The sequence below is a fragment of the Fopius arisanus genome, unplaced genomic scaffold (assembly GCF_000806365.1).
Source record: "Fopius arisanus strain USDA-PBARC FA_bdor unplaced genomic scaffold, ASM80636v1 scaffold00022, whole genome shotgun sequence".
Lineage (NCBI taxonomy): Eukaryota > Metazoa > Arthropoda > Insecta > Hymenoptera > Braconidae > Fopius > Fopius arisanus.
Window position 1 is genome coordinate 1,045,816 of NW_011887761.1, and position 22,478 is coordinate 1,068,293.

The 22,478-nt window shown below is 38.9% G+C and overlaps 1 protein-coding gene across 1 annotated transcript in view; it reads right to left on the bottom strand.

Moving 5' to 3' along the window:
- Gycalpha99B (guanylate cyclase 1 soluble subunit alpha 2) overlaps positions 1-22,478 on the bottom strand; it is a 46,498-nt gene that overhangs the window by 18,109 nt on the left and 5,911 nt on the right. The window contains exons 2-3 of the mRNA XM_011301432.1: positions 1,343-1,416; positions 254-336 (exon numbers count right to left, since the gene is read on the bottom strand). Coding sequence (XP_011299734.1) covers positions 254-336; positions 1,343-1,416 — 157 coding nt within the window. The remainder of the gene's footprint in view (positions 1-253; positions 337-1,342; positions 1,417-22,478) is intronic.

The following is a 22,478-nucleotide window of genomic DNA, read 5'->3' on the forward strand; positions in this document are numbered from 1 at the left end:
CGAGTAGAAAAAATAAGCAATGAATTATATAAAGTTATATATATGCAAATGTCACTTCAAGTCTTGAGAGTTTACTTCCAGTCTGCTGGTGACTAATTTCATAGAAGTAAGCCATGGAATGGCCTGAGAAAAGTCCGCGGGATGATTGGTAACAGAAATACTACATTACGCTATCCAAGTTCACTGCAGTTTGGTGACCAAATAAATGAAAATTGAAACTCTCAGTAATAGTCAATTAATGCTCATTACTCACCACAGAAATCATTCAGTGTCTCCCAGATGTCTTCCAGTAAATTGTAATTTTCTTCAGTTTCCACATTGTATAGCAGTTTCTCTCTAGGGACAAAAAACGTAATTTTGAAGCGGTAACTAGTAGATGACACGTATATCTCATAAAAGAATTACGCATCTGAATTGAAAACTGCACACTGGGATGCAAGTGGATCATGATTTACAGAAAATATTCTTTTTTTTCCGTATTGGTACGTTCCAGCAGAACATAAATAAGGTGAAAGACAAAATAGTATTGCAAATGAGGAGATACACAAGTCGGATTCCAGTTCAAAACTGAGCTGATGGGATCGCAGATGATTCCGAAGGTTTCCGAACCAATACTCATCTCTTAGCAGAGGGAATTACGGAAGGAAGGAAAAATAAGCACGCTTGGGTCTGCAGGGAAATTAATCGCCCATGATAGAGTGATGGAGTGAATGCATAAGACAGTGATAGGGCTCACCTATCTTATATTTAGGGACGAGCGCAAATGAAGAGCTAGTTAGTCAGTATGCGACAATCGGAAAAAAGGGTTGAAGACACGATTTATTCTTTTTATATTTATGCTGTCAATAGTACTCAATGGCAATAAACTACTGGCATCATTACAATTTGGCGCCTATGACACAACTCAGGTATAGTATATAGTATAACTGAGATCTTCTACATTATAAGCATATTTGGCGATAGATTTTGTCACTTCAATAATAAACCAATGTATTCAATATATCCAATTAATGCATCGTCTGCAGTAACTCCAATTGCGATGCAAACACGGCCACCGATGTAAGAATAACATTAGGCTACAAAAAAAATTATCTCTGGACAACATTATCTCATTATCTGTCTATTCTGAAGTGCTTCATCTAAATTTGCTGCAGTTAGCAACATGAGCAAGATTATTCGTGCCATCTTTGGTGACACGTACGACACAGAGAGCTTCGTCTAAACAGGTAGCTTTGTAAGCCGGTTCTCCACCCTTTGTACCTAGCTACACTCGGGTCACTTAACTCCTACACCTTACGGTCTACCTTTTACCGGCCGCGATGATGTAAATATATATACTTACAGTGATGAAAGTTCTGGTAGAGGTAGGTTGCTCTCGCTGAGAAGACTGCTCAGGGCGACGGCCATTACTTCATTCTGCAACGAAACCAATTGATGAAAACTATAGACTATCCGGAAAGAGTAAAAGGGGTAGCAGAGAGCTAATTGTGTTCCAGTCTATTGTACGTCCCGCATTTTTCTGCTATTTTTTCGGGAATTCTACTCGATAAATGTTTCCTCAATCCATCCACCTTTTGGACTAAGTCATGCCCCCGATATCAATAATGACTTTATTAGATCTCTCATTGTGCATTCGTTGACTTTTTCGAGAGTGCTAATAAGATTTCACTGGTATTATCGCCGAATACACGGAAAAAATATCTTTGGAAAAATTGATATGTTCAGATATTAGTGAAAGACCATGTTGGAAATATGAGATAATATAATAAATTCTTTCTTTACAATTGTGTTATTTTTATTATTGTTTTTCATCAACATCCCAATTTTTCCTACAGAAAGGAATATAAAATGGTACAAGCCACTCGTTCGTATGATTCTCTACAAGATCTAGATCGAATGAACTTTATAATTTGCCATACAGTCAACCGAAAAAATATATTTCGTCACTATCGTGTTACCTTCTCGAACTGAGCGACAAAGAATTAATTTCAGATTATTAGTTTAACTCTCATTTGTTCAACTCATTATGCATGGCACATGATGTCATTTTCGAATATCCCAAGCTTCTAGACTTTTGGAGACTCATTCGTTTAATTCATTGAAATCTAGAAGGATTTACATTTTTTTTTGCTAATTTATTGATATCTTATACGGGTTTTAACTAATATTTCAATTTCGACTCTTGTCTCTCCTATCTATTCTGATCACTTATTGTCATGGGAATTATTGATTATTTTGCATTAGCGACATCAGAATTTCGAGGTCAACGGATTGGAAGTGGTTAAAAATATTCGTTAAAAAAATTTGTTTGCATTTAGTCTATTTTTATTATTTTTATTTTTATTTATTGTCGAGTAAAACAAAGCGATCCACATAGAGAGTAAGGCAGGGATTATAAATGATTTTATGTTTGATAATTTAATGAAATCATTTTGTGAGCTCGCAATTTTGGAATTTATTTAGGGCAAGATTACCCAGCCATTTCAGAAATCACGATAGGAGAGTTTTAGGAACCTACACGTCTCCGCGTTTGATACTGACGAACTATTGGCAGCTCTTCTTATTTGCATTTGTAATTTGGGAAATTTTGACCGCTCTAATAAAAACGTCTTGGCCTAACATATTGTCGTTTGAATTTGATCGCCGAGGGCTGCGTAATCCCGTTCCTTCTTCCCCGCAAGACGAAATACGTCACAGCTTTCTGTGCTTTCCCATTAGAAAATCGTGTAAAAGGACTTCATGAATCCCTCGAGGAATCTCACGATTCATCCGAAATGAGCAGTGAACAATTGGCTTGATAATTTGGGACAAAGAAATAATAAAACAAAATAAAAACGAATAAAAATCAATTATATCCGATTCTTATCTTTCCAATGATTGACTTCTCGTGTGGACATCAAACCGACGAACGGTAAAAATCAAAAATCGAAATACTATGCTCCAGTATATATAGTGAATAATTACATTCCATCACGGAAAGTTCGATTTTACTCCCCAAATGACGGGAAGAAAGTGGGCTATTCTATCCCTCAGATTTCTGTTATTTCTGAGAATCTTCGGGATGACAATCGACATTTCTCCTGTCATTTACAAAGAAAAATCGACCTTTTCCGTGTAGTGATGACGGAAAGAATAATGTGCACCGAGGAAGGAAAACAGAATATTCAAACCCGCGACGTTTACCGCCCTCGGCTTCGCCGCAGGTCCTGTTTTTCTCCCTTGGTGCACAATATACTATTTCCTTGCATGTGAAACACCTCCACACATTTCTGCTTCCTTCATGTCAATGAACCATGACATTTATTCATACTCCTGCTGGCGCCAATAAAATTAAAAGTCACCGTGGTAAAGAGAAACGGCATTTGTTACACCTAGAGCATTTATTCACATGCCCCATACTTTTCCAATAAGTAAAAGGCAAGAAATCTGAAATAGTATAGTTACCGAGACTTCTTCATAAAATTAGAAGAGACATTGTAAGTGAGACTTACAGGTGCTAGCACCGAAAGATCGCACATGTGGTAGATATGAAACTCATGGAACCGTCTACCATGAAGGGAGTAGTTATGGCACCTTCTCAGATACCCGTGCCACTATTAGTAAAAGTCAAGAAATCTGAAATAGTAGTTACCGAGACGCTTACATAAAATGAGAAGACATCGTAAGTGAGCCTTACGGGTGCTAGCACCGAAAGATCGCACATGTGGTAGATATGAAACTCATGGAACCGTCTACCATGAAGGGAGTAGTTATGGCTGTCACCTACTCAGATACCCGTGCCACTATTAGTGGTATTCATGTTAGGGTTGCTGGTGTCACTTTTGATATTAGTGGTGTCATCAGATTAGCGTAAGTTGTTGGTGAGAGGTCTGAGAAATGCAGACACCATTTGGGTATTATGTTTGCATTGCATATCAGATATAGAACCTGATATGCAATTCGAGAAAACAGTTACTAAAATATAGTGATAGGTAATAGCTTAAAATTTTGCTAATTTATTGAGCGAAATGTAAAATTACTATTATCCATGAAAAAAATTGAAATTGATAAAAAAATTTAATTTCCTGAATTATTGACATTTTTTAACTTGCTTTTTAAATTACTTGTCCAATAACGACCTTTCCGAACAATATATGAAAGAAAAAAACCAGTATCTGCATTTTCTACTGGCTCGTATTATTTCCACGTATAAAAAATGAATATTTTTTTTTTAATAATTCTTTTTGTAGGATTTTCTTCAATTAAGATCTTTGCTCCAATCAATTCTCTTTCTTGAATAAATAATTGCCGGACCACTGGAGCATGACATCGTGAAATTTGTTCCCCACCTCTGAAATTGAATAGACAATTTTTACAATTTATTTGTTATGTCAGCTTCCAAAATAAATAAAAACGTGATAGGAAGGAAAATTTCAAATTGTCCATTTTTGTCTGATTTCCCCGCTTCTCGCTTGCTTCTGCGACATTTCTCCTCTTTTCCTGTTCTTAAGAGTTACCCCCACTTCTGTGGATTTCAGGGGAAAAGAAGGACCTAGGTCATAAAGGCCCTCATCCGATACAATGGGCGCTTATCTACTCCTTGGTATGTACTAATAGAAGTCGGGAGAACGACTTTCTTTCACAGCAGAGCCCTGATGTACAGCAGGCTTGGGAAAGCGAGCGCTCTCGGAGCTCACCGAGCGCCCAACCTGAATTAGGCTAATGATCAAGCAGAAGGAACACTCCTCCTCAAAAAGGAGTGCTATTGTATCGTGCAGGTAGTCGGAGTGGCGAGACCCAATACTTGGGTCGGAGTGGGGCTATCGTTATGTGAGTCTAGCCGTAACCATTTCAATTAAAAAAAAATATAGATATTTTTATTGATGTATTTTGCATTGTTAAAAAATACTCAAAATTTAAAAAAAATACTGAAAAAATACAGCCCGAGGCGCCCGAGTTTCCAACTTTACCCATGTCTGATCTAAGCAATAAGGCAGTAGCCATTGAGAAATTTTCATTTCTTCATGTTCAAAGAAATCTATATTTTATGATTTTGAGTGAGATGTGTTGGACATTCTGAAGTTTTTCAGTTTCTCAGCTCTATTGAAGTGCGGAAATCTACGGAGTATCGATTACAGCTGTAAAATATTGTAGTTCTTTGAAATGTTACGTTTCATGGCGTGCAATCTAATTATACTCGTATATGCAACATGCATTTGATCGATTTGTGACAGAGGAAGCGAGTGATGGAGCGACGTGTAACCGTTTTATTTCCATTTACCATGATGGCAGAACTTTTTTGTGTTTCTTTTGGCGTGAACTCGCAGCGTCTCAATCAAGTTACATACAGCTATCGTGTGTCGATGAAGTCGGTCATAACATCATTATATACCAATATATATCTTTCAAAGATGAAAGGGTAACATTTCCCTTTTCAATTGAACTCCGTAATATTTTTTTTACGATCCGGGTGAAGCAGGTTTTCTTTCGATTTCTACGTTCGCCCAAATTTTTCCATAAAAAGCCCCACAGGTGAAGTGTAAAAACTTCCCGACCCGAATCGTACTGGCCTATTATTTCGTCATAATAGACTCCTTTCAATCCATTTTAATACGCTCGTAGCGGACGGGATCTCCATTAGCTCTAAGAGCAGAGGCAGCCCTATTTCAATGTCACACACATTAAGACAGAAATTTTTATTTAAAACCTTTGTTGCAGGAAAAAAAGTTTAATTGACTTTTTCGCCCGACAATATCATCAATATTCTTTCACAATAAAATTTTTGATCTAAATCTGACAAAAATAATGAAATAATAATCGGGGCGTTACAAGCCTCTGATCTCCTGCATACCTTCCGGGGTGTTTTAAAGCTTTCTTCATCATTATAACTCTGATAGCATGTTTCCAAATGATTCAAGAATAAAAAAATTTGCCCACTTTCGGATATTTTCTCTCATTTTGTTCCCATTGCGGGGAGAAAACGCTTTTTTATAACGAATGCAAACTTTGTAATAATAATTTGTCATCGCAGAAGTATTATAGCAGAAAAATTCGCAATAGGTACGGATATAATTATCAGAGAGAACCCCTAAAGTGCAAACGAACATAAATGAATCTCAGCAAGTTACAATAAAATCGATGATCAATATGGAATCAACTGCCGAGCAGCAAGTTTCAACTTTAGTGATAAACAGAACGGAAAGTCTCTTGAAATAGACAACTTTGATGGGTTCATTCGCCTCTCCAGGAGACTGATTCTTATTAGAAACGTGGGTGCTGCTTATCGATTGACCCTCACGGAAAAAAATATATCTGTTAATAAGTATGTTATATCTATGATATTATTATAACAACGTGTGAAATAAATGCGACATATTGCGTTGTTTCGGCAAATATATTTCATGTAAAGATCCAAGTGACTTCAATATCATCATTTTAAGGAATGTAGTTGTATATTTTGATTTTAAATATGTCTGTGCATTGTTTAGTATATTAGAATTTGTTATAGTATATTACGCACTTGGAAATAAATTTCGATGAATATGAGGACACACTTCACCTTAGGCTTGATCTGCAAGCTTCAGATTAATCGAAAACGAAATTTGTGTCTTCTACTTGTAGCATAATAGTAATTCATGTTACAAGAGCTAAAGCGTATGTTAGGGACGTATTTTATAGAATGCCGCGCTGAAGGCGCGGATTCTGGTCAAATGGTTGCGCGAATACTTTTTAGACCATGTAGCATATGTTACTTTATGTTTTTTCTTTATTCTTCAAAGAAAGTAAGTAAAAAGAAAGGCCATAATCGGTCATTTACCTCCCTAGGGCAATAAAAGTACGAGGTTAGGGCGGGAACAGTGACATAAATTACTACTTCTACCACATATTCAAGAGAAAAATTTCTCACAGTTCAGTATCGAAAATTACTCTTTTCCTATTGAGCAATTGTATTTTTAACTGAGGCACTCACAGACAATACTAAACGTAAGTACAAGATTTACAGGGTAATTCTAGAGTTGAAACATGTAAATTACCAGTTAGCGAACTCGAATTTTATCAGTGGAGATCGTTAAACTCTGGTAAAATCCGAGATTGAGATCGTAAATGTTGAGAAGAGACAGTATCCGCCCTCTTTCCCCCGACCAACAAAATAAAAAGGTATGGGCGCAAGGTACTCTTTTTCTTCGGAAGCAACACACCGTGTTAAAACTATAGTGGAATAAAAACTCCTAAAACGGATTCAGAAATGTATTTTAAAATCAGAAACGATCGTGTAGAGGTGGTAGTTTCCCGCGGTGTTCAATGGTGCGGTTGTGGAAAGAGAGATGGGTCGAGATGGAAACAAGGCATCAGGCATAAACTAATGCATTCAAATCAAGAAAGAAGATAAAATAACGCGAAGCCTAATTCTCAAATGTAGTACGGTGTATTGCTCCAAAAATCAAACTGCACAAACGAAACGTTAATTGCTCCAAGATGAGAGGGACATCTTTTAAATACAATAAAAGAAACTCAACTCTAAAACGTGATGTATGCAGTGTGAGACCCAAAAAAGGACAACCACGATGAATCTTGAACGAAGGTATGATGTCAATAGAAAAAAAGTTACGAGAGCTAACCGCGACCCCAATCTATCCAGAAAGCCTTTCGGAATATCGATCCCCTTCACCAGCCAGTATCGGGATACAAGCGAAAATGTGTAAATTATGCGAAAGTCCTTAATCTAATGGTTTATCGGCCTCTTTTTAGCGGACGGTAACCGCAGGGCCGAAATCGGCAGGGAGACGATCAGTGCAAGGCTAGATGGGACTAGCAGGGCAATAAACGTCAAACAAGTGTAGTCTTCTAAAGTCACAATTTCGCGCCTTACATACTCATTGGTTGCCACGCAACGTGCTAACGTCACACAAGGCCTAACTCGCGGAATCCTACCTCTATTATTTGCAACGCGTGACACTGAGGTACGAAAGATAAGAATTTCCAGATAAAAATAAAACTAAATTATTCCGACCCGAAAAGGTATTTATATGTTAAAACTAAATGTCTTAAATAAAATCCTACTGCCTATGGGGGTTTTCTCCAGGATCATCGGACAATTAAATGGGAACGGAATTAACCAGGAACGGAGTTAAACAAATACGGAAACGGAAACGAAATAAATCCTAACAGCCTTGACTACCCAGTGCGTGGCTATGGCTGTACCAGCTCCACTGACCTGTCACTGAAAAATGAACTCCAAACTTGTCCTAACCCCGTGGTCCCTACATTGCAGGGGCAATATTGCAATTGGTCCCAGCTCACACCGTAAATGTCATAATTTGCGTAAAATCAATTAATCTAAAGCGTTTCTGCGCATAGTCTAAAAGAAAACCAAGCAGTATTAGTCATTGATAACTCGATATCGAAATTAGTTAACAATATGAAATTCTCCTCAATTTTTATGGTAAAAAGCACGAAATTGATCTCTTTCAATCTCAACCGATATCTCCAGGCATGAGACTCCCACGAAATACAGAAAGAAGACAAACAGAATAATACAAATACTCGCGACTGGATCATTTCATCTGCGTACTCATGCCTTACTATGTCGGTATTGCTGTCCTTTGGTGAGTCATAAGGAGTTTCCCAAAATTCCTTACAATATGTAAGAAAAATCATCCAATAATTCCTAAAGAACAGAAAACTATTCAACCATAGGTGCCTGGGGAAGATTACTATACAACATAATAATGAAGCTTATATGATATTGTAAACGATAAAAAATACTTTAAAAAATGAGAAAGCCAATAGCATCCTTTATGCAGAGATAAAAGAAAGACTGTTTCAGATTGATGTGTGGTATTAATTTGCATATAATAAACTAGTTCATTTTATTCACTTATTTTTTCGTTATGGCCACCCCTTCGGCCTTTCATTATTATATTAATAGATTGAATGATTTCTGAAACAGAGAAACAGTCTGATATAATGATGATTTGTGTCATTAGGCCGGGAAAAGTACTTATTTGATGAATTTAATCATAACACGGACCTTCGATGAAAATCGACTTCATCCGCCATAAATTTAATGAGCTGTCATTAAACTCCACAATTTCTAAACTTGACCATATTCTTGACCTTTGCCACAAGTGTAAACCATATACTCGATACTAATCCATGTATCCCCCACACCCCACTGGGAACTTACGGTCAATCAGCATACATTCATTCGGTAACAATTCTGGAGGACAAGTAGCGCCTACATAGGGTTTTCATACTCCATACCCACATCCGTATATTCCATCCATCAAGAATGTACATCTCCATTTTTGTAAACATTATGTTCATCACTTTTCTAGTCCAAATACTGAAAATACTACATTGTATGATTCCCAACTTACCATACTCCAATGACCGCTCTGCCAAAGCTCAATAAATACACTTAGTGTATTGGACGATAGCCTATTGCGAGGGAACTGCTTATATTTTTATTACAATAAATTCTATGAAGCAGCTCTCGGTTCTTCCAAGAGCACAACTTGCTGGATTCTTAAATTAATGGATGATGACACACCTAGGGAGAATGAACGCAAGATCACAATCTCAATATTGTTTGCCTTCTCCAAGACCTTCGGTACCGTCTCCCAATCTATTTTGCTCACTGAGTTCGCTACTCTAGGTTTTTCCACGTGTGTTACTGCTTGGTTTGGATCGTATCTGCCTAATCGATCACCGACGGTGAGAAGTGAATATGGTCCATCAGGCTTCCGCCAACCAATTCTGGAGTCCCGTCAGGAGGTTCCATACTTGGAGTGCTGATCTTGACTCTCTTTATGAATGACACCGGTGTTATGATCCTTGACGGACGCCATTTGCTGTACGCTGACGATCTTCAGATATACATGAGTACTCGATGAAGATTTTCGTCATATACAGGCCTGGGCTGCTGCCAACAGACTTCAGCTACATATAGGTAAGCCCAAGGCCATCTGTCTGGGGGCTAAGCGTCTTACCAACGTCATTGATTGATCCACTCTGCCTTCACTTGGTCCTAACTCTTTTGTCATCGAAGTCCTGAGAAGTGTCAGGAACATGGCGGTCTTTGTTAACATTAAGCTAAAATTTTGCTCATGTAGGTACAAGGCTCAACTGTACCCAGTATCAGTTTTATAATTTTACAATCCCTACGCAAGATGGTCGTCAATGCCCTTATTTGCCCCCATATTTTCTACTATTCGGCAGTCCTGCAGGGATTTAGCTCTGTTCTTGATGGGCAGCTTCAGCAAATGATTAACCTTGCTGTGAGATTTGTTACTGGCCTACCGAGGGATGCCTCAATCTCTGGCCCTCGGCATATTCTAGGATAACTTACTATCTCAGATGACAGGACGTCGACCATAGTGATGCTGATGTCCCTGGTGCTCGGCTCGGGTTGGCTCTCCTACCTAGCGGAGCTCCTTGCTGTCTGCTCAACTACTAGACCGCGTAGGCGGGTGCAGGCCTAGCAGGTTCTGGTGATGACCAATTTCAGGACGAAGTGCTACAAGGCTACACTAGCAGTTACCGGACCTGTGATCTGGATCAGCATCCCAACTTCAATTAAAGATCAACCCACGCCTGGTGCTTTCAAGGCCAGTCTCAGGCGCTGGTTAACGGAGAAGGAGTGTGGGTCCCAGGTCCGCACCGTCTTTCCTGCCCATCATTGGTGGCTTTTTGGCTTTTCAGCAGAGTGTGTAGATGGCTGATTTCAGTGTCTCTTAATTTCATGTCAGTTCTTTTCCGTTCCCCATTTTCTTATTTTTCATTTGACTTCTCCTCAATTGCTTTTATTTTCATCTTTTTTCACTTTTATCTTATTTCACATTTTTCAATTATTCTGCGATATAATAATTTCGTTTCTATGCAAAATTCTGAACAATTAAATGTATTGTCTATAGCTTGATATCAACCTGCTTAGTCTAAGTCCCAGAAGATATAATGGGTAAATGTTTTATTATTCTCTTTGGTTCTACCGATTAAAAAACTACTTAATCCTATGTCCAAAGAACGTCAGTAGTACTATCGTCATATAATTGTTTTTTCAGGACCATATTTACAAAATTGAGGCGATATGTCCTAGTTGATAATTTCGACATCGTCATTTTCCCAAAAAAACATTTCTCCGGGTAGGAATGCCTGCGGTGTGAGCGGGCAGAGCTGTAGGGAATAAAATCGATATCCTACAGGGCTTCTGTACGCGCAGCTATTCTTTTGTAGCATTTTGCATTTTCAAATAGTTTTTAGACTATCAAAAGATAGTTTGTTCTGATGTCAGTTTTAGAACCATTAATTTCATTATGGCATCGTGTTTTTTATGAATAAATCTATTATCGTTATTCTAATTTACGTTTCCAGGCTGCGAATATGCAAATATGCCAAATATGTCTTGAAAAGGCTAAAGTCCCCTAGTTCAGCAGACATGGGTAGATTGTGACTGAAGTTATAATTTTATCTTTTTCCAGTTAATCAGCCTAATTTTCTACCAGGCCATACGGCTGCATGAGCTACTGTGTTATTCTACTCTACATTAGTATCAATCGAGAGGGATAGGCATATAGGAAGCCATGGAAAACCTACCCGGATGGCCTGCAATTCTATATCGGCAATCTCCTGTGGTATAACGCCTCGACGGCTCGGGGCCGTGAAGTTAAAGCCCCAAACTACGTATTCAAAATGCGACCAAGTCTAGGGTTAAAGGATGTGAGTGGATGGTGAACGAGCGTCTAAACGCCTGAATGATTAGATACATAGAGAACACTACGAGATTTAATAGTTAACTTACGAGGATTGCAATCTCATGCAATACGAGTTAAAAATCGTAATTTAAAAATTTCGAAAATTATGATTTTCTTCTCATAAATTACAATATCGTATGAGCTGATGAGATTTTAATTTTATTTTGAGACTAAATCATAATTTCCTTTTCAGGATGAGGAGAAGTTTAGACTTCTGATTCCGACTCTTAACGTTTGGGGTATGTAACGCCATTCTCTGGTGTTCTTCCCCTGTTTCGCATCACCATGACAACATTTTAGATTTTGTGTTCAGCACCCGTAGGAGTCAGAGAAAAAAACTTTTGCGTGTATCGCCAACATCCACTATTGAGATTATTTTTTTTTTATCTCTCCCTGCGTGTATCGCCAACATAGCCTTCAAATTTTTTGCACTCATCGTTGGGATGGATTGGCATATTTTGCAATAACGTGTAAAGTATATTTGGGGTTCTTTGGAGTTGTCACGAACTGATTCGAAATTAATTCCCAATCATCCCGGATGGAAATTCTTCGAGGATATCATGCGATACCTAATGTAAATAACTTTTGCTCCATCGACGACCTGCCCAGTTCAAGGAATTGTTTTGCTCGAGTGCCGGCTCACAGCTATTGACTTTCTTGGGACAAGTTGACACTGGATTTTAAAGAAACATTAATTCAACGGAAGGAGCCTAGGAAATTCGCGCATTAAATTTATGACGGTTTAAGCATCTCAACCCCTGCGAGAGAGAACCCCTTCAAGTTGCCAATAACGGCCTATGAATCTCACGCTTATAACTGCCAGGTGGGGATTAACCATTGGTTCGAGCTCGGTCCAAGCTCGGACCAAGATTAACCTAGCTTGGCTCAAGTGTGGAATTCAATGTAGTACCAACCTTGGTTATTTCTTGATTTGTAATGCTAATTCGAGCTTGGACGTCGAGCTCGATCCATGCTTGGATGCCAAGCTAAAATGAAGGTAGTCCAGGCCTGGGCCAAATTTGCATCGACCTTGATCCAAGCTTCAAGGTAAAATCGAAGCCGAGCCTGGTATCCAATTCTTAACCAGTCCTTCAACTTATCTTGCAATTATTGTTTGAAATAATAGAAAAAATAAAATTATTTAGTATTTTATCACAGATACAAGTCAATTTTGCCTTAACCCTTACCATACGCAGTAATTTATTATATCTGTAACTAATTGATTGTTGTTATTATTACTATTATTGTCATTTATTATTTTATTTATCTATTCCAGGCTTGATACAAACTTGGAACATGATATGAATTTTCCAGGTGCCCAAGCTTCAATTTGTCGATTATTACCATGTTTGGTTAAACATAGAATTTCCAAGGCTTGGAATTACCTAGATATCATATATTGGATCAAGCTTGGTTGAAGCCGCGCGGTTCAAGCTCGGAATACCAAACTTGGACCCTGCTGGAAACTACCTTGGTATACAAACTCGTATTTGCATTATATCACCAAGCTTGGTGGGATCATGGTAATTCCATAGAATCAAGGTTGGCTCAAGCTAGGAATTCCAAAGCTTGGAATCCTAGGCTGATCCAAGCTTAGGCCCGTCGTTCAAGCTTGAATTTCCTCACCTGGGCTGCGGCGCACGTAGGCGGAGGAATCACTTCCTCCCCAAAATTACACGCGAGTAGTCTTTTCTCTCTTTTCCAGTTCTCCCTTGCTACAGTAGCCAACCTCTACATGTCGTCCCCGTACGCCTCAATAATTGCCATATCCCGGCCAATAGATTTTGTTTTACATTTTTATTTTTATTTGCCCATTTTTTTCGAGGCTTCTTGTCTCAATTACCTTTAGACCTTATTCTTGAGTCACCCCGCATTTTGCGTAACCCTAGAGGACGCGACATGTCCACTGGACCATCGTCGGTCTTCCCATTTGACGGGAGTATATTCTGATCCGAGTGATCGGAGGAATTTTTAGTTGCATGAGGTGGAGGACCGCTGGCCTTGAAGCTGTCCTCAGTGAACTAGGAACTCGGAGAATTGCGTCGCAAGACGCCTACGATGCTTAACCAGCCAACGCCTCCGCGGCCCATAGAAATGGAGGGCATCAAGACCTCCAAAATTCTGCCCAGTGTCAGGGCTAAGAACATATCAACAGTTGTGGCGAGAGACAAGACCCACCGGTCTACCCCAAGGTCGATTCGGTTGCCCCCTCAGGAGCCTACAACTACGGTTGTCCAATTACGTTTCTAGCGTTATTGAAAATCATGGGAGAATGGGACATGAAGTTCACAGGATATGGCCACGAGGACCTAGAGCTTCTCATGTCTCGAATACACTCACCTTCCTGAACCGCAGGGAACAGGACTTGATACGAGGGCTTCTAATCGTGCTAGCCGGTCCTGCCGTCATCTGGTATCATGGGCACGTCACTAAATTTTCCACCTGGGACCATGCTCGTGAAGCTTTTCGAAGTCATTTTGTTCACCCCGACTATCCCATAGCACTTCGAGATGATATTAGTCGGCGTAGTTAAACCGAAACCGAGTCTGTGAGAAACTAGTTCATCGGCATGCGAAGCTATTCCGCTCGCCGAAAACCTGCACTAAGCGACCGGGAACAAGTACGGTTAACCGACTGCAACGTGTGCCGAGATATCGGATCAACTTCCCACTGAAGGAAGGACCGACATTCACGGAGTGAGAGCTACGGGTACTGAGAATCGAAAGAATTTACCAGAGCAGTTCCCACTGACATATATCCTCCACCAAAACCTGAAGACGCCGTGCGCCCAAGTTTGGCCTATCCTACGCCTCACGCCAGTGCTCGACCCTACTCCCGTCAGCCGACCTACAGCCTTAGTCGTTCCCTTGAGAAATGAAGGGCGCGAGAAGGTTCGTCGGATGAGAGCGCCGAAAATTATCTCGAGGGGACCAGCTGCAACTACCTCCACTCACAGACCAGCCGCTCGTCTTATGAGTCCTGTCTACGCTATTGGGGTACAGCTGAGAATTTGGAGTACAGCTGAGAATATCCGCCCGAGCCCCTACGCAGCGGGATCTGTGGGCGTAGGTTATGAGTCAACCAAAATTGTGGATTCCACCGCTCAAAGTCTTTCTCCAAGGAGATTACCCAAGATTGAGGATGCCACCACTCGATGTCATTCTCCAAGCAGACCAACAAAACTTGCGGGGTCACCAAGGGTAGACCTCACTTCATAGAAGCCGTATGACGGGTTAGTGGAAGCCAGTTGGGGTGATCGTGATGCCCAAGTACGCAGACGTAATCGCCACAGCTCACCGGGCCTAACATTATTGCACTCTGCGCCAACTGCCCAATGAACTGGACATGGAGGAAACTACGTCGATCGTTACAGCCATCCGGCCCCGGAGTTGTTGAAGCATGGAACTCTTTTCTCAGATCGTGGGTTCGAGCATTACGGAGATCAGCTGAGGTATATAGCCGCCAAAGGAAGGAGAACTCGACTCTGGAGACCGCACACGGACAATCACGCCTGGACCAATACGTACCCCGAGCGGGATCCGTCAAGGGACAGGGGTGTAAAGAATTTCCGGAAATTCCTTATGACTCAGCGAAAGACAGCAAAACCAACATAGTAAGGCGTGAGTACGCAGATAAAATGACTCAGTTGCGAGTATTTGTATTATTCTGTTTATCTTCTTACTTTATTTTGTGGGGATCTCACGTCTCGAGATATCGTTTGAGATTAAGAGGAATTGATGTCGTGCGTTTCACCATAAGAATTGAGGAGAAATTGGTATTGGTAACTTGTTTCGGTGTCGAGTTATCATCGAGTAATACCGGTTTGTTTTCTTTTAGACGATGCGCAGAAACGCTTTAGGTTAATTGATTTTACGAAAATTGTAATATTCGGGGTTGGGGTTGTGGTTTTGATTTCGTTTCCGTTTTCGTACTTGTTCAATTCCGTTTCTGGATAATTCACTTTCCTTCCAATTGTTCGGGCTACGATGATGATGGAGAAAACGCCCATAGACAGGAGGATTTTATTTACGAAATTTAGTTGTACACAGGGGGGGTTAGGGAATCGATTTTCCGAACAGTTTTCTGAATAGATTTGGGTCGGTTAGCTCCCGTGATTTTTTTTATTGAGATCATACCGTCCTTCAAGACTCATCGTAATTTTCCTTTTTTTGCGGGTCTCTGCGTACATCAAGGTTCAGAGTTAAGTTTCTTTTATTGCTTTTAAACGATGTCCTTCTCATCTGGGAGCAACGTTTCGTTTCTAAAGGTTAATTTTTTTCTGCCTACATGCGCCGAAAGTGAGCATTCTAACCTCACTTCGTTCGGCTAGAGACGTCACTTTCGCCGCATTTCGGCAGAAAAATCGTATGCAACCCTCGGGAGGATAATCAGACAAGCATTTCCCACGTGCATACCATCCTCGCCTTCGGCTCGGGTGGTAATTTTGCACGTGGGAAGGACTCGTCTACTTTTCTTCCCTAGGTGAGCAATATACTATAGAACAATATACCGTACTATATTGCAGAATTACTCGTTGAGTTATTTAATTTTTGGCTTCATTCTAGTACCTTAATTTATGCCCGATGACTTGTTTCCATTTCGACCCATACCTCTCTCCACAATCCTACCCCTGAGTACCACGCGAAACTACCACCTCTCCTCCGATCTTTTCTGATTTTAAAATAGGTTTCTGGCTCCATTTCTGATGATTTTTATTCCGCTTTGGTTTTAACTCGTAGTGTTGCTTCCGAAGAAAAAGGGCAACTACCGCTCTCAACTACGTCTCGTTGAGAAAAATTGATCACGTCACAATATATGACGGTATTTATTTTGTTGAGTCTAAACAGCACACCATTGCGCCAGACACTATCAAAGATCCTTTGAACGCTTCTTGTGCTCCACTGTCTAGACATCTGAACGTACGATTATAACTGAATGGAGCGTTGATTTTTCTTTCCTGAAGTCAAATTAAACGATCGGAATACTGTTAGGTAGTAGGGACAGAATTTAATCCCTCTTTTGTTATTTTTTCGAATATCTTTCCTGGACTAGGACCTAGACCAGGACCCGGCAACCTTCAGGTAGTCGGGAGCCAGCTTATTACAAGCATCGGGTTAATCTTCTAATACTATCTAATCTTCTAATAGGTACCCAATTAGCCAACCATTGTATGTGAATAAGTCCCAGTAGTAACGATATTTCCGTCGGCCATGTACAGTGGCGTGCAAGTCGAATAAAAATGGCTGACTTACCAGAATTGGCGCTAAATGTCAGTTTTAAGATTTTTAAATAAAATTGAAAACATTTTTTTTCAGTAGAAGGATATTTCAGATACTCTGGTAGCTAAATAAAATGAAAAATGAGTAATTCAATTTTGTTAATGACAATAAACCAACCCCTAGTACCGTACTACTATGTCATAAGTAGAATCGTCGAATGAATTGGATGCTACGAATTTGTAAGTGTCATGACAGTGGGCGTCAAATGCGTTGGTTTTGTCTTCGCCGGAGGTCTACGACTAATGGTTATTGAAGGATATTCCGACGATAGACTTTTTGGGTCTGTATCGCGTTAGTTTTTTAATTTTAGACCACTATTCTTGACCTTTTTCGCATTGAATCCCTTTGCACACCTTCAGCTATTGGTGGGATACGTGTTCCTGGATAAATTTCTGGATGGTTTTGAAAGGTGTAATTGAAGAAACTGTAATTGACCTCAGGTATAGTTTTGATTACTGTTTCAGTCGGGTGATGGATGAATGTAGCCATGTTCTCTGCGTCAATGATGGGGTGATCTCAGATAAATTACAATAATTCGTTATGGACTTGCTCCATATCAGCTCTTCTGAAACTGTATAGGGGAGAATGAAGGATTGGGGTTGAGTTCAGGGTTCTGTATTTTGCTCGCGATATTCATAGTACAGAGAATTACGTCCGGTTGATTTCTTGATTTAGTGGTATGAAGAATGGAGAATAGGTGTGACATTGGTCACACTGGTCACATTGTTCGCATATAGGAATAGGCAGATATTGACTTGTTTTTTTTTGTAACGACCCAGGCTGAAATCACTAATAATGACTGCATGTGATTGCTATGATAAAAAGTAATTTCCCCAATTTAACAGGACGATAAGAGTGAATTACGAAGATCGGTATAGGCTCGTCTCTGGAAGCGAGACTGAAGTGGAGAATTTCATTAACATTTCGTACGATAACAAGCGCAGTTTCTTTCTTCATTTTGAAAGTTGGTTTGACTCGTATTAAGATTCATTCACGTGTGTGAAGTTAATGACGACTCATATACTGGCAATTGATATTCAATTTCTGTATTTGGCATTTCGATCTTTGAATATTTAGGCTTCTACGAAGAGGATGCAGTTGATGATGCTCGACTCTATTAAATTCATCAAAAAGGTGTAATAGAAGCCTGGGGTAGGTTCGGCGGATGAGGAGTGATCGGAGAAATCTAGATTGAACATTAAGATATATGTTCAGCTGCCTGAGCAGCCCATAGCTGTATCGATGGGGAATGTATCGATGAAGTGTTGCTTTATCTTGGTAATGAGTTATTCTCTATTGGTAGATTAAGATATAAGATATAACCGTGGGTTTTGATGGGAGCGCGGATAAGCTGACCTTTGGTTAATCATTTATCTAGTTCGAAGGATTTCTTATTGATCGATTTTATCGGGGTTTTATGCTGTGTTAGGGCGTTTGTAAGATCACGTGGCATGTCCCTTGGAACCGCATCAGCTAGATTGGGAAACAATGTCCGTTGGGTATGAGGACATAAAATGGTTGCGTCGATATTTTTGATTTGTATGAACAAATTCTTTCAAGTTATTTTTTCCGATGAATTTATTTATTCTTTCAATATTCATATTGAAACAAACCCCAAATAATGGAATCCAATAGAATTTCGTTGAGATAAAAAGTGAGGATTGTTTATTACATTTTTTCATCAGTGTTTTTCAATTGATTTGCTGCCAAAGTATTCAATTTGGAATGATTTATTCAACGAAATTTGATGCGGAAGTTGATATAGATGAAAATTAATTATTGATATTTTTTAACATTGCAACATACATCAAGGCAAATTTTCATGTTTTTCTTTGAAAAATTGAAATTTTTACTTCTAGACTCACATAACTATACCCCCACACTTACTCAAGCATTGGGTACAATACAAAAAGACCCTCCTTTGTGGTCATTAACCTAATTGAGATTGGGAGCTCGATGAGTTCCGAGAGCTCTCTTTCCCCAGGCTTGCTACAAGTACTAGTTGAGCAGTGTCAAACTAATCTGTCAGATTTCAAGCTGCGTGAAAAGTAAAAACTTTCAATTTGGCCTCGGATCTTGGTTTTATGGTATTTTCGTAGCAAAATCGCCGGTTCCCATTAAAAAAATGCACTTTCTGCTTGCAGCTTGCAAGCTCAAAATTAGGCTCCTATCGCATTTCTTTCCCAAAACGCTCCAACTTTCATACGAAACGTTTTTCATTTAGCCCTTTGATGTTGATGTTGGCATGGATCTAAGCTATTTATCAGGAATATGTAGGGTACTCTGCAGGTTTTTCAGTCGCGTTATGATCAATTATTGGTCGCATAAGTTGCCTTTTTATGTTCTTTGGCGTATCTTTTAAACCTCGTAAAGTAATAATGAAGGAAGCACAGCGCTCGAGAAGTATATTGATAATATTGATTGTTCTCGTTCTCCCTTGCCTGCCATTGGATTTTATGGACTCTATCCGTTCCGTTCTATCTCCACTTTATTTCTTTTTCCCACAATCGGCAGTTGTTAATAGCTTTTCCCAATCCCTTAATGAGTTCCCCACTTTGAACGGAAGCTTTGTAATCATCCGATTTTCGGATTTTCTAATTTTGCTTGGAAATGATGTAGAATGGTCCGAAACGTAAAAATATCAAATTTGAGCACTATGTGGATATATGCCTATGGTCATCTTCGCCCGCCCTTTTCAAAAATTAAAAATATAAAGGGCTAAAGTTATTGCGAGAAAGATCCAATTTCCTCAACTTGTAGGTATTACTAAGGACTAAGGCTGTGCTGAAATTCTGCATGATTGGTTGAGCCATTATCCATAAATTGCCATTTCGTTCTGAATCGTTTTTCGAAAATATTTCAGCCCTCAAGATATTCGTCTCCATTTCAATTTCAATCAATCAAAATACGTATACCTGTTTTTACTAAGTCTTCGAGAGAGTCCAATCTTTATTTATTTATTTATTTTTTAAATTTCTGAGCACTGTAGCGTTGCGAACAATTGTTTCGTCAACTTGAAATTCAGCAAGGAGATTCCTCTTGGTAATTAAATATTTGAGATTGAAGAACGGTTACGTGGGGTCATTAATTCATGAAATATTCAACTTTGCTTAGAATTAATTTCTAAAATATTTCGAAAACTATCCAGCCGATTTTAATATTTCTTCTCCAAATATCCTGCATGATGTACTCTATCTCAATCAATCAAAATATGTATACTCCTTCATACTGAGTATTTGGGATATTAAAATTTTTCATTTTTTTTTCCAAACAATTTTCAAACCAAAACAATGAAAGACAGTTCAAGTCACACGCCTCATCATAGGAAATTTTTGTTGAATTGGCCGATGTCCCCGGAGGATCACCTGATGAAAAATGACCGTGACCTTCTCACTTGAACTCCTGTTGACCGCCATGAACCTCCACCACTTGTCCTTGCATGTAGCGTAAGATCGATGTGAAGTCAACATTTTTTGAGAATTTTAACGGATTCATCAGAACCTCTTTTGTGAATTTTAGATGATCCGATAAGTTGGATGATAACTTCGGTTCACAGATCGAGAAATCGTTACATTTCAGGTACAGAAAGAAGCTTCTTTATTGTCAGCGTTGATTGTTGCAAGGTTTTGAGAAGTCGTTGTCAAATATTTTTTTATTTTCAATGTTGTTGGATAAAATGGTACCTCATCTGTAGTTCTGGACTTTGAAGTTAAAGACGGTGATAGTTGGTACGGTTTTTGTGTGAAAAAATTCCGATTTTTTCGGCATTCCAAAAGATAAGATTGTCCTGTCCCATGGGGACTTCCTTTTACGATTAAAACCAAAGTATTCAAATAATGAAGCAACAGAAGTTCCTCATGATTTCCGTAGGAATAAATCTATGGCTTAATAATGCTTCCAGATGATCTGAAAAGACACTTCATTTTTTAGAATTTTTTATGCAGTTCGTAATCCACGAAACGTTCGGTTTCATTTCCTTTAATTTTTGGCCCACGTACTCATTTATGTGACACATCTTTATTATTGTAGTCCCTTTTCGAAGTTAAACATTAAAAAAATAAAATAAACAATATTTTGATTATACGGGACAATCTACTCGGCCATATGGTAATTATTGATCCATTTTTGCTGTTAAAAAACGGAGCAAGGGGCTGCGTTGCTGTCATTGTTGTCAATCATGGCTTCCAGGGAATTAAATCCAATCCGATTCTAACTCTATAATTATCTTTCATGAGTGGAAGAGGCATCATGTACATTTCCTTTTTATATCCATATCTACAGGAAAAATAATCATTGTTGCTTTCGAAGGGAAGCATTGCAATCGTTCGATTTTTCGATTTTCAACTTTTAATGTGCAGATGCTCAATGGAGGGTAAATTTTTTCAAAAGAAAATGAATAAATGAGTAAATTAATTCCTAAAAATCTGACATTTAAAATTATCAGTTCATAGGTCCCAATATGGACTTGATCTGTGCCAGATTTCAGCGCGATTTGTTGAGTAGTTTTTCAAATATCGGTGATGGTTTCTGAAAAGTTGTTTGCAAATATCTCAGAAAGTATCCGAAACTGAAAAACTGAAATAGAATATCTATATATGTTCCCAGAAAAGTTCCGAGATATTTCAATTTTCATGTTTTTCGGAAAAAATGCGTTAGAGAAATGTGTTAGAAAACAATCTCTCAACTTGAAATTTGGCAGCGAGATTCTTCTTATGGGGCAAATGTTTGATATTGTAGATGGACTAGATTGGATGATTCTTTCAGGAGATATTCAGCTTCAGATTTAGTTTTAGGAGATATTTCACTTCACATTACATTCCATTCGGAGGTCAACCATCAATGACATCACAAAACAGAATTAAAAAAAAATAAATGACATGTGAAGGCACAATGATATGTTTTGTATCGTTCGAAACGGCCAGCTAATTGTTTCATATATTTTTCCCTCGGTTTTATTAATCGTGGCATGGATTTTTTGGCTGTTCAATTGCACGGATTTCAACCTCAAATTGATGATAACTCGACCAGTGGGTCTATTCTTATGAATGGTGATACATAATTGTCAAGCACTTCATTGTTTTGAAAGCAAAGTGAATCATCGTTTCTCTTTGGAGCATATGTAGTACGTCTTCCAACAGAAATGGCATGTACGTAGCACCGTGGTTTTTCATACATTTGCTTCAAGAGTCTGCAGCTCTGTCAGAAAGAAACCCCTTGATGATGACATTCATTCAAGCCCTTTGGTGTTATTTAGTATATTTACTCATCGATATTAGCATTGAAAATCGAATATACTCGAATCAATTATCAATTATAAAATATACTTGAGTCAAGTTTTTTTTGTACGTGACCTTATGAAGCAATACCATTCAGATTTCTGATCCGTAACTCACTCACTAGTTAATCATAATATGGAATAAGTCTCGAAAGTTAGGCCCAGATTTCGACAGAGCTCAACTTGTTAATG